The sequence below is a fragment of the Nerophis ophidion genome, linkage group LG28, assembly GCF_033978795.1.
Source record: "Nerophis ophidion isolate RoL-2023_Sa linkage group LG28, RoL_Noph_v1.0, whole genome shotgun sequence".
Classification (NCBI taxonomy): domain Eukaryota; kingdom Metazoa; phylum Chordata; class Actinopteri; order Syngnathiformes; family Syngnathidae; genus Nerophis; species Nerophis ophidion.
In genome coordinates this window covers 23,054,049-23,066,570 of record NC_084638.1, presented here as the reverse complement: position 1 = coordinate 23,066,570, position 12,522 = coordinate 23,054,049, and the positions used below count along the sequence as shown (strand labels likewise).

General features: G+C 40.0%; 1 protein-coding gene across 2 annotated transcripts in view; it reads right to left on the bottom strand.

Moving 5' to 3' along the window:
- Positions 1 to 12,522, bottom strand: part of LOC133545024 (sentrin-specific protease 5-like) — a 34,481-nt gene that overhangs the window by 1,869 nt on the left and 20,090 nt on the right. For both annotated transcript variants that reach the window (XM_061890315.1, XM_061890313.1), the window contains exons 6-9: positions 5,750 to 5,827; positions 5,541 to 5,678; positions 143 to 226; positions 20 to 70 (exon numbers count right to left, since the gene is read on the bottom strand). In XM_061890315.1, the coding sequence (XP_061746299.1) occupies positions 20 to 70; positions 143 to 226; positions 5,541 to 5,678; positions 5,750 to 5,827 (351 nt within the window). The remainder of the gene's footprint in view (positions 1 to 19; positions 71 to 142; positions 227 to 5,540; positions 5,679 to 5,749; positions 5,828 to 12,522) is intronic.

Sequence of the window (12,522 nt, the reverse complement as noted above, 5' to 3'; positions counted from 1 at the left end):
TGTTGAGGGATGCACGTACCTCCAAAACAAAAACACCGCAGTCATTTTCGTTGGTTTGCTTTGGGACATTCTGTCGAGATATTCAAATAATTAACTCAGTCATCAGTAAAACCTTCACTCCAAAATCTGAGAAGAACCATACCTCATCTAAGGACACAGCCCAATCACTTACAAACGATGTCTGTTGTTTCACAGTTGCTTCGGTTATCAGGTACTTCAGGATATTCTGCAGTAGACAAAAGACATGTTGATACGTTCCCAGACAAAACTACTACATGGATGTGTCAAACTCAAGGCCTGGGGGGCCAGATCTGGCCCGCCACATCAGTTTATGTGCCTGCAAAAGCCTGGAAATAACGTGCATGAATAAAGTTATTTTTAACAAAACATATTCTTTCTTCCAATTTTGACAGAAAATTGTGTGTCTTTTAAACTTGAGAATGTGACAATGCAAAAAACATTGTATTAAAACGGGGGTGTCCAAAGTGCTGTCGGCAGCTCCAGTTGATGAACCGCAGCATATTTTAGGATAAAATAACAAAAACATTTAAAAAAGAAAAGAGCAAAAAATTGATCTAGTGACAAATAAGCTAACAATAATAACTCCAACTATTTTACATCAAGGGTCGCAAACTGAAGAGACAAAGTGTGTGGTGGCCATTTTGAAATCGATTTGTCAATATTTACAAAGATATAAACAGTAGGGGTGTAACGGTACGTGTATTTGTATTGAACCGTTTCGGTACGGGGGTTTTGGTTCGGTAGGAGGGTGTATCGAACGAGATTGTAAACTAAAGTCTTAACAAGCTGCTCTGCTTTCTGCCTCTGTCTGAGCAGTGAGCACCCAGCATTGTCCCGCCCACACAACCATCTGATTGGTTACATACAAAGCCAATCAGCAGTGCGTATTCAGAGCGATGTAACAGCCAATCAGCAATGCGTATTCAGAGCGATGTAACAGCCAATCAGCAGTGCGTATTCAGAAAGCATGGAGTCAGTGCTCCGGCGTCGAGATGAGCAGATATGTGTTAAGCAGGTGAGCAGCGGACATCGTACACTCCCCAAATTATACTAAACACTTCCCAGTCACAACTATTACAAACATCACTATGAGCCCGTTGACCTTCTAGAAACTTAAACTGCAGCTCAGCTTGCTCATAGTTCTGGGTTGAGGTGAAGGCTAATTAGGTTTTAGGGTTACGTTAGCTCATTTTGCTGTGTGTGTGTGCGTCTGTGTGCGTGTGCCTGTGTGTGTATAATAAAAGTCAACTACAGGCTTCGCAAATGCTGTAAAAAATTAAGCATGATGAGTTAACTTGAAACTGTTTAATGTTGCACTTTTTTGTCATTTTATTTCATCAAAGCAACAACTTGAGGCAGTTTAATGTGGATTTACGTGGGCAGAATTATTATAGTGTTCCCAATGTAAAAAGGAAAAAGCCATTGTTTACAAATTTGGTAAATAAATAACCCAAAAATGTATATTTTGTGGTTTTCTTACTGTACCGAAAATTAACCGAACCGTGACCTCTAAACCGAGGTACGTACCGAACCGAAATTTTTGTGTACCGTTACACCCCTAAAAAACAGACAGTTAGGGTCAGCTTTGTGTTAGAAGGGACAGAATGTGTTATTAGTATCAACAGGTCTGCTTTTTCTCATCACATTGCGGTTAGTGTCTGCCCTGAGATCAGTAGGCCGTGAGTTGAGTCAGCCAAAGTAGGGCTGAGCGATATATCGCGGGTTTGTCTGTGTGCGATGTAAAAAATGACTATATTGTGATATTCGAGTATACGTTCTCACGCAGTTACTTTTAGCTGCTGGCATTACATTGCAGGCTCTTCCCACTCTATTGTCTCTCCTTCTCACAGACAGCAAGCACACCTTCTTACATACGTCACATACGTGTACTCACTCGCGGAGCAGAGCGGTAGCAGCATGGGTAACGTTAGCTGTGGTGCTAGCGGTAATACGAGAGAAAGAAGGTGCGAATCTGGTAACAAATGAAGAAAGAATTAATTCCCAAGAAAAACAGCAGGGGGTCCATCGTCTGGCGGTGGTTTGGCTTCAAGTGGGAATGTCGAACACACAACCGTAAATTGTCAAGTGTGGGGCAAAAGTGTCGCTACAAAAAGTAGCATTACTGCTAATATGTAGCATCATTTGAAAAGATACCAGCTAAGGAATGAAGAGTGCTTACCCCGCATGTCAACATCTCCATTCGGTGCCACACGCCCCCACCATCAAAATGCAGAGGCAAACATTTCCGGATCAACACCGTATGAAAAAAATAGTCAACAACAAAAAGAGATAATGTCCGCAGTAACCTACCACATAGTGAAGGACGAACACTATTTGATGACCCATTACCTCCCTGCTTGACACTCAGCCTCAAGGGTTAGAATTGGGGGTTAAATCACCATTATTTCCGGGCAGGGCCACCGCAGCTGCTCACTGCTCCCCTCACCTCCCAGGGGGTGATCAAGGGTGATAGGTCAAATGCAGAGAATATTTCCACCACACCTAATGTGTGTGTGTGACAATCATCGGTACTTAAAGGCCTACAGAAATTAGATTTTCTTATTTAAACGGGGATAGCAGGTCCATTCTATGTGTCATACTTGATCATGTCGCGATATTGCCATATTTTTGATGAAAGGATTTAGTAGAGAACATCCACGAGTTCGCAACTTTCGGTGCTAAGAGAAAAGCCCTGCCTCTCCCGGAAGTCGCAGACGATGACGTCACAAGTGTGGGGGCTCCTCACATATTCACATTGATTTTAATGGTAGCCTCCAACAAAAAGTGCTATTCGGACCGAGAAAACGACAATTTCCCCATTAATTTGAGCGAGGATGAAAGATTTGTGTTTGAGGATATTGATAGCGACGGACTAGAAAAAAAAAAAAACGCAATTGCATTGGGACGGATTCCGATGTTTTTAGAGACGTTTACGAGGATTATTCTGGGAAATCCCTTATCTTTCTATTGTGTTGCTAGTGTTTTAGTGAGTTAAATAGTACCTGATAGTCAAAGGTGTACGTCCACGGGCGTCTTGATGCCAGTGTCTCAGGGGAGTCGACGGCAGCTTTATGGACGGCACAAGCTCAGCTTTTCTCCGGTAAGAAGAGACTTTTTACCACAATTTTCTCATTGAAACCTGCTGGTTGACATTCCGTCGTGATCCATGTTTGCTTGACCGCGCTCTGATCCATAGTAAAGTTTCACCTCCAGGAATTTTAAACAAGGAATCACCGTGTGTTTGTGTGGCTAAAGGCTAAAGCTTCCCAACTCCATCTTTCTCCTGCGACTTCTCCAATATTAATTGAACAAATTGCAAAAGATTCAGCAACACAGAGCTCCAAAATACTGTATAATTATGCCGTTAAAGCAGGCGACTTTTAGCTGTGTGTGTGCGTAGTGCTCATACTTCCTGAAACCCTTTGACGTCTTGCGTACACGTCATCATTACACAACGTTTTCAAGACGAAACTCCCGGGAAATTTTAAATTGTAATTTAGTCAACTAAAAAGGCCGTATTGGCATGTGTTGCAATGTTAATATTTCATCATTGATATATAAACTATCAGACTGCGTGGTGGGTAGTAGTGGCTTTCAGTAGGCCTTTAACTTAATTGTGGTTTTCTCCTTTATTTCTTTTTTTTTTTAATTTTAGAGTTTTTTTTATTGTGTACCTGTCACCTGTAATACAAAGCTGACACTAAGTTTTGTCTTGAAATTAACGAGTAATGTCTCTTTTAGCAATTATTTTTACGAAATAGAAAAACATCAAGACGGCCCTTTCATACTTATTACATTTTTAGTAAGAAAATTGGTGGAAAAGTTTGGACACCCCTACATTAACGTGAATTCCCAACATTTTTTTGAGAATAAAATGAGTGTTCCCAAAACTTATGATTTCAAAAGCAAGTATGAAATAATTCAATTGGTACGTAAAAGAGGAAAAATAATCAAATGCATAGGGAATTTTGTAATAATATCACAAGGAGATTATACTCTAAATATATCACTCTAACGAGCAACCATTGTGATATGGCCCTCAATGAAAACAGATTTGACGCTCTTGTACTACAAACCCCGTTTCCATACGAGTTGGTAAATTGCGTTAGATGTAAATATAAACAGAATTGAATGATTTGCAAATTATTTTCAACTCATATTCAGTTGAATGCCCTACAAAAACAAGATATTTGATGTTCAAACTCATAAACTTTATTTTCTTTTTGAAAATAATAATTAACTTACAATTTCATGGCTGCAACACGTGCCAAAGTAGTTGGGAAAGGGCATGTTCACCACTGTGTTACATCACCTTTTCTTTTAACAACACTCAATAAACGTTTGGGAACTGAGGAAACTTATTGTTGAAGCTTTGAAAGTGGAATTCTTTCCCATTCTTGTTTTATGTAGAGCTTTGGTCGTTCAACAGTCCGGGGTCTCCGCTGTCGTATTTTACAGTTCATAATGCGAAACCCATTTTCGATGAAAGACAGGTCTGGACTGCAGGCGGGCCAGGAAAGAACCTGCACTCTTTTTTTTACAAAGCCACGCTGTTGTAACACTTGTCAGTTGCTTGGATGACAACATATGTTGTTCCAAAACCTGTATGGACCTTTCAGCATTAATGGTGCCTTCACAGATGTGTAAGTTAACCATGTCTTGGGCACTAATACACACCCATACATCACAGATGCTGGCTTTTGAACTTTGCGTCTATAACAACCCGAATGGTTATTTTCCTCTATGTTCTGGTGTCCTCTTTTTCCAAGTATAATTTAAAATGTTGACTCGTCAGACCACAGAACACCTTTCCACTTTGCATCAGTCCATCTTAGATGAGCTCGGGCCCAGCCAAGCCGGCGGCGTTTCAGGATATTGTTGATAAATGGGTTTGGCTTTGCATAGTAGAGTTTTAACTTCCACTTACAGATGTAGCGACCAACTGTAGTTACTGACATTGGTTTTATGAAGTGTTCCTGAGCCCATGTGGTGATATCCTTTACACACTGATGTCGGTTTTTGATGCAGTACCGCCTGAGGGATCAAAAGTCCGTATTATCATCGCTTACGTGCAGTGATTTCTCCAGATTCTCTGAACTTTTTGATGATTTTACGGACCGTAGATGGTAAAATCCCTAAATTCCTTGCTATAGCTCGTTGAGAAATGTTGTTCTAAAACTGTTCGACAATTTGCTTACAAATTGGTGACCCTCGCCCCATCCTTGTTTGTGAATGACTTAGCATTTCATGGAAGCTGCTTTTATACCCAATCATGGCCCCCAACTGTTCCCAATTAGCCCGCACACCTGTGGGATGTTCCATATAAGTGTTTGATTAGCATTCCTCAACTTTATCAGTATTGCCACCTTTCCCAACTTCTTTGTCACGTGTTGCTGGCATCAAATTCTAAAGTTAATGATTAATTGCAAAAAAAATTCCGTTTATATTTATATCTAACACAATTTCCCAACTCATATGGAAACAGGGTTTGTAGATGGATGTGGAGGACTGCGATTTACCCGTGCAACTTTGCGCAGTGCATTCCCTTGAGAGTCGAAGAGACAGATTTTCCTTCTGGCGATGTCTGCGACAACCAGACACCAATGCACTTCCAGGTGGACGGGCACCAACAGCAGAGTCTTGGAGAACAAATCAACCTGCAGAAAGGAAACTCAATAAATGGATGCCTCCTGAGACTGAATGTTTCCATAAACTGTGTATATTGTACCTGCTTTGTCCATCTCCTCACGCCATCATAGCCTTTGGTCATGAGTTGTCGATGGAAGAAGCTGTTGATAAAATGGACCTAAGGGTAATGGAAAAACAATTGCGTTGGTTTAGTATAAATGTTTTTCATTTATGCTATTTTGTAATCATAATTATACGAGTTCATAATATACACAGTCCAGTCCAAAAAAAAAATGATCACACACTTTCTGATAAGGTCATTAAATTTGAAGTATGACATATTATTTACTGTGGCACTGTCAGCTTTGAGAATACACTAGCTCACAACTAATGATACTTTAGAGTAGAGTATGTACAGTTGTGATCAAAATTATTCAACCCCCACACAATTTTGGTGTTTTAGCAAGTTGGACATTTATTCCGTATTTTGTTTATAGTCATATCAAATAAAGATGCATTAAATAGACAAATGCAACTTCAATTACAACATTATGTTTTGTAACATACCAAACAGTGTAATTTCTCTTAATATCTCATTGACAAAATTATTCAACCCCTTGAAGATCATAACTCTTAAGAACAGAATTTGAATAAGGTCTTTTCAATCAGGTGTTGAAAACACCTGTAGATGTGATTAGAACTATAACAAGCAACAATTAAACTGATTGAAAAAGACTGTGACGCTCAGCTTCTTGTAGATGGTCAATGGTGTATTTGCAACATGGTGAAGTCCAAGGAGTGGTCAAAGAAGTCAAGAGAGGAGGTCATTTCTCTTCATAAGAAAGGATATGGATATAAGAAAATAGCAAAGACATTACACATTCCAAGAGACACAGTTGGGAGCATAATTCGTAAGTTTAAAGCTAAAGGCACAGTGGAAACACTACCTGGGCGTGGTAGAAAGAGGATGCTGTGTGCAACTGCTGTCTGGTATTTGAAGCGTACAGTGGTGAAAAACCCCCGGGTAACAGCTGAGGAACTAGAAAAGGACATTGCAGAGGGGGGAACGCAGGCTTCGAAGGCGCGCACTACAAGATGAAGGCCTCCATGCCAGAACTCTCAGGCGCACCCCACTTCTGACTACCAGGCTAAAGAAAAATAGACTCCAGTATGCCAAAAATCCTCTGGACAAACCCCAAAGGTTTTGGGAAACTGTTCTATGGAGTGATGAGACAAAAGTGGAACTCTTTGGGCCTATGAATCAACGTCATGTCTGGAGGAGAAAAAATGAAGCTTACAAAGAGAAGAACACCTTGCCTACTGTTAAGCATGGTGGAGGGTAAATCATGCTCCGGGGCTGTTTCTCTGCCTCAGGTACCGGGAATCTCCAGCGCGTTCAAGGCATTATGAATTCTATTTCCTAGCAGGATATATTAGCTGCAAATGTCATGAAGTCAGTGACGAAGCTGAGGCTTGGGAGACGTTGGACCTTCCAACAGGACAAGGATCCCAAACATACCTCCAAATCAACATCAGAGTGGTTGCAGAAGAAGGGCTGGAAGACTCTGGAGTGGCCTTCACAGTCGCCAGACCTAAATCCTATAGAAAAGCTGTGGTGGGAATTGAAGAAGGCAGTTGCAGCACGCAAGCCCAAGAACATGAATGAACTGGAGGCCTTTGCCCAAGAGGAATGGGCTAAAATACCTGTAGATGGTTGCAAGAAGCTTGTGTCCGCTTATGTATCACCTTTGAAGGATGTCATTACTGCCAAAGGCTGTTCTACTAAGTACTAAAGATGCATGTTACTAGGGGGTTGAATTATTTTGTCAATGAGATATTAAGAAAAATGTCCTTTTTTGGTATTTTGTAAAGTACAGTGTTACAATTGAAGTTGCATTTGTCTATTTGACACACCTTTATTTGATATGACTATAAACAAAATACGGATTAAATGTCCAACTTGCTAAAACACCGAAATTGTGTAGGAGTTGAATAATTTTGATCACAACTGTACAGCAATATATATTTACTATCCACCAACAATGAGTTAATACACAGACAGCTGTTATGATCTTAACAGCTGGCAACACAAGTGAGTAGCAAGATAATTCTCTTTCCTACAGTCCAGTACGGTGGTGATAGCGTCATTGTTTAGGGATCTTTATTCATATAGTACCACCACAGAAAACACTTAGCTCTCCAAATACCACCATAATGACCTCACATTAAAATACAGTAACAGAATAGACCAGGGGTAGGGAACCTATGGCTCTAGAGCCAGATGTGGCTCTTTTGATGACTGCATCTGGCTCTCGGATAAATCTGAGCTGACATTGCTTAACATGATAAGTAATTAATATTTCTGCTGGCAATCACAGTGTTAAAAATAACATTCAAATTATAAAACATTCTCATGCATTATAATCCAAACCTCCGTTTTCTATCGCACCTGTTCAAGAAGTTGCGTTAATGGTAAGAAGTTTTTTATTTATTATTGGTTAACTTTTAGAATAACGATGTTATTAAAAAGAATAAGATACTTATTATACTCTTAAAATTTTGGTCTTACATAAAAATGCACGCATTTAATTGTATTCAGTGTTAAAAAATATTACATGGCTCTCATGGAAATACATTTTGAAATATTTGGCTTTCATGGCTCTCTCAGCCAAAAAGCTTCCCGACCGCTGGAGTAGACTCAAGTATTCATTAAAAACAAGGCAGAGGTTTCATTTAACAAGTATATTTGGTAACACTTTAGTATGGGGAACATATAAGTAACAAAGACTTCATTTAGAGTTATTTAGACACTAGGGGAACATATTCTGAGTAACAAAGACTCAATTTACAGTTATTTGGTTAGAGGGTTATGGTTATAATAAGGCCGTGCACTATAAGGGATTAATACATACTTAATATTGACTAATTAAGAGCCAATATGTTACTAATTTGCATGTAATAAGCAACCAATTAATGGTGAATATGTTCCCCATACTAAAGTTTTACCGTATATTTAATAATTTTGGCCATTGTAACAATACACACAGTTTGAACAGTAACACTGTGATTAAATATAGGAAAATAAAAGTATTAGGGCGTGCTATGAAGCCATTGGCTTTATCGCCTTCTACAACATGTACGATCTGCTTGTCAGTCCAGCAACATGTTGTGTGTGGCTTCTGCAGCAACACGCACACGACTGCAAGGCATACTGGGTGACACAGAGTACACTAATGGTTGTGATATAAACAATTTTAACACTCTTAGTAATAGGCGGCACGCTTTGAAGCCACACCAATTAAGAACGACAAACACATTTCGGGAGAACATCACACTAACACAACATAAACGCAACACAACAAATACCCATAATCCTTTGTATTCATGACACATCCTGACAATTTTACACCCCCACCCGTGCGTCGGTAAGGTGGGCGTGGTTAGGGGCCTGTGGGTGTAAAATATATTCAGGGAGTGTCATGGATGCAAAGGATTCTGGGTATTTGTTGTGTTGCGTTTATGTTGTGTTACTGTGAGGAGAGGATGTTCTCCTGAAATGTGTTTGTCGTCCTTGTTCGGTGTGGCTTCACGGTGTGGCTTCACGGCGTGGCGCATATTAGTAAGAGTGTTAAAATTGTTTAAATCACAACCATTAGTGTAGTCTGTATCACCTAGTATGCCTTTCAATCTTGTACGTGTGATTGCGGAAGCTGCATACAACATGTTGCTGGACTAACAATCGGTTTCTACATGTTGTTGAAGGTGTCAAAGGTAATGGCTTCACAGCACGCCCCTTATTCTTGTCATCAGGATGAACACTATTGGATATTCGTGACAACGTTAGCGGCTTCCATTGTCTTCTTTACTCTGTGAAACAGGTTTAAATAACTCTTTGAGTGGTAAAGGTGGCCGACCTCTGATATATTTCAACGGGCGGGTGGCGGGCGGTTGCGGTTCTGATAAAATATTGGGTCGGGTGGACGGCGGGTGGATGACGACTTTAATGATGCGGTTGCGGATGATATAATTGCCTATCCGCGCATCTCTAATATATATATATATATATATTTATATACACGTACACACACACACACACACATATATATACCCTATTTTCCGCACTATAAGGCGCACCTAAAAACCTCCAATTTTCTCAAAAGCTGACAGTGTGCCTTATAATCCATTGCGCCTTATATATGGACCAATATTGAGCCACAACAGGTCTCGCAACTATGGTAAGCAGCCACCGACTTCATTTTATTTTACCCCGTAGAAGAAAAAGCGCGCAGTGCATGCTGGGATATATGACTGCGCAAGGCGTGCCGTTACATTTTCATTTGTGTGTTTATGTAATTACCCCAAAATGGCTCCAATTAAGAGACCCGCTTATAACGCAGAGTTTAAACTCCAGGCGATCAGTCACGCAGTAGAACACGGGAATAGAGCAGCAGCGAGTGGATTTAACATTAACGAATCAATGGTGCGGAAGTGGAGGAAGCAACAAGATGAACTGCGTCAAGTAAAGAAAACTAAACAGTTTCCGAGGGAACAAAGCGAGATGGCTACAGTTGGAAGACAAACTCGAACAGTGGGTTGTTATTGCTTTGCACTATTTGGAGTGTTACTATATTGTGATTGCATTAACGTTTGATTTACTGTAACAGTATCAGACTGTTTTTAACGTGTTTATTGAATCGAGGAAAAGTTCCCCTCCACTATGTGATATAAATGTTGCACTACATGTTATACCTTGCAGTTGTTAAAAGATAAACGAAATACCACGTCACTGACTTTACCTCGGGGAAAATAATAAAACAGCTGTTTATTCATTTTGGGAGTGAACAGAGTTGTCAGAATGCTGGTTTGTAATTTATTAAGAAAGTTTGACTGACCTATCTGACTGTTTTGTTGACATTCCCTTTAGCGCAGCTCCATCTAATGCAGACCTGGGCATTTTGCGGCCCTTTGTGCGTCCCTGTCCAGCCTGCGTGAGGCCAATCATAAATTACAGAATACATTTTAAAAAGTATCGATGTCGAGTAGGGGTGTAACGGTACGTGTATTTGTATCGAACCGTTTCGGTACGGGGGTTTCGGTTCGGCACGCGGGCGTACCGAACAAGTTTGGAAGCAGAAGTCTTCACAAGCTGCTCTGCTTTCTGCCTCTGTCTCTGCCTCATTGTCCCGCCCACACAACCATCTGATTGGTTACATACAAAGCCAATCAGCAGTGCGTATTCAGAGCGATGTAACAGCCAATCAGCAGTGCGTATTCAGACTTCAGAACGATGTAGTCAATGCTTTAGCTTCGAGCAGATATTCGTCTAGCAGGGGAGGAGCGGACTCTACCCAAATTATACTAAACAGTTTCCAGTCACAACTATTCCAAACATCACTATGAGCCCGTTGACCTTCTAGAAACTTAAACTGCAGCTCAGCTCGCTCACAGTATAGGCTTGAGATGAAGGCTAATTAGATTTTAGCGTAACGTTAGCTCATTTTTCTGTGTGTGTGTGTGTGTGTGTGTGTGTCAGTGTGTGTGTGCGTGCGTGCGTGTTTTAGGGGCAGCAAAGCCCTGTCTGTCTGTTATTTCATTGAACTCCATTGTGTTTAGGGATGAATAGTCTCTCCTATTGCAACTGAACTATTTTTCAGCTATAGTTACATGAATCATTAGTAATGTAGCAGCCTAGTTTTGAATAGCAGGGTCCCTGCTATCACATGTTGATAAAAATACAACATTTAAATAATAAAAGTCAACTGCAGGCTTCCCAAATGCTGTAATAAATTAAGCATGAGTTGACAAACAGTTTCAATGGAAACTGTTTAATGTTAAACTTTTTATATGTAGAAGAAAGGTTTTTTCATTTGATTTAATCAAAGCAACAACTTGAGGCAGTTTAATGTGGATTAACGTGGGCAGAATTATTATAGTGTTTCCAACATGTGTGTAAGAGGGAAACATCAAACATCAAAGAAGACAAAAGGACATTAAAGACATTAAAGCAGCGGATACAACCAGCCACTTCTACATACAGCTATGAATAAAAATGAAAAGAAACATATCCACTGTGGTGGCCGATATATATATATATATATATTAGTTTTTTAATGAGTTTCACCACATTTTGGAAAACCCACTTTAGTAATGTGGGTTCCATCCCATATCACAATTTTTAAGTGCAGAATTTTAACGAATCATCAAATATGGCTTCCACATGCATTTTTGCCGGTTGTAGCAATACAACTAAAGAAGAGGTCAGCCTGCATAGATTTACAAATGATGGCAATATGAGGAAAGTATGGACCTCTCTAGTCAAAAGTGCTTTGCGTAAAATGGGATAGAAGAAGCGAGAAGGAAGTACTTTGCAGCAAATGTTTTAATGATTTTGACTCCGAAGAAAGGTTATGGTCAAAGTTTGAAAGGAAAAATGTAAAAGACTCAAGCTAAAATCAGGAGCACCCTCACGGGGAGAATGATGGAGTCGGAACCTTGAGTAAAATGGAGAAGGTAGAGCAGACCGGCGTTCAAAAAGATGAAAAAAAAGGTCAACCACTAGCATTCTACTTTGTGTCCTCTTTTACTGATGTTTTTCTCCAGATGCTTAAAGAAATGCTGAAAGAGTATGAGAAAACACAGGCTATGTTGTCTATGGAAGAGGAGGTGAAAGAGCAGGCAGGTCCTTTAAAGTACCAATAGAGTGGAAAAAAGAGTTGCCATTATAATGAAGGTCTTATCTTCCAACAATTTTTTACCGTGTGTATATATATAAAATCTTATTTATGACACCAAAAGACTACCGAAGTTTACGAATAGTATAAATCTCCAGCCATTTTAAGAGTTACTGAGCAAGCAAGTCACGTGATCCGTGAA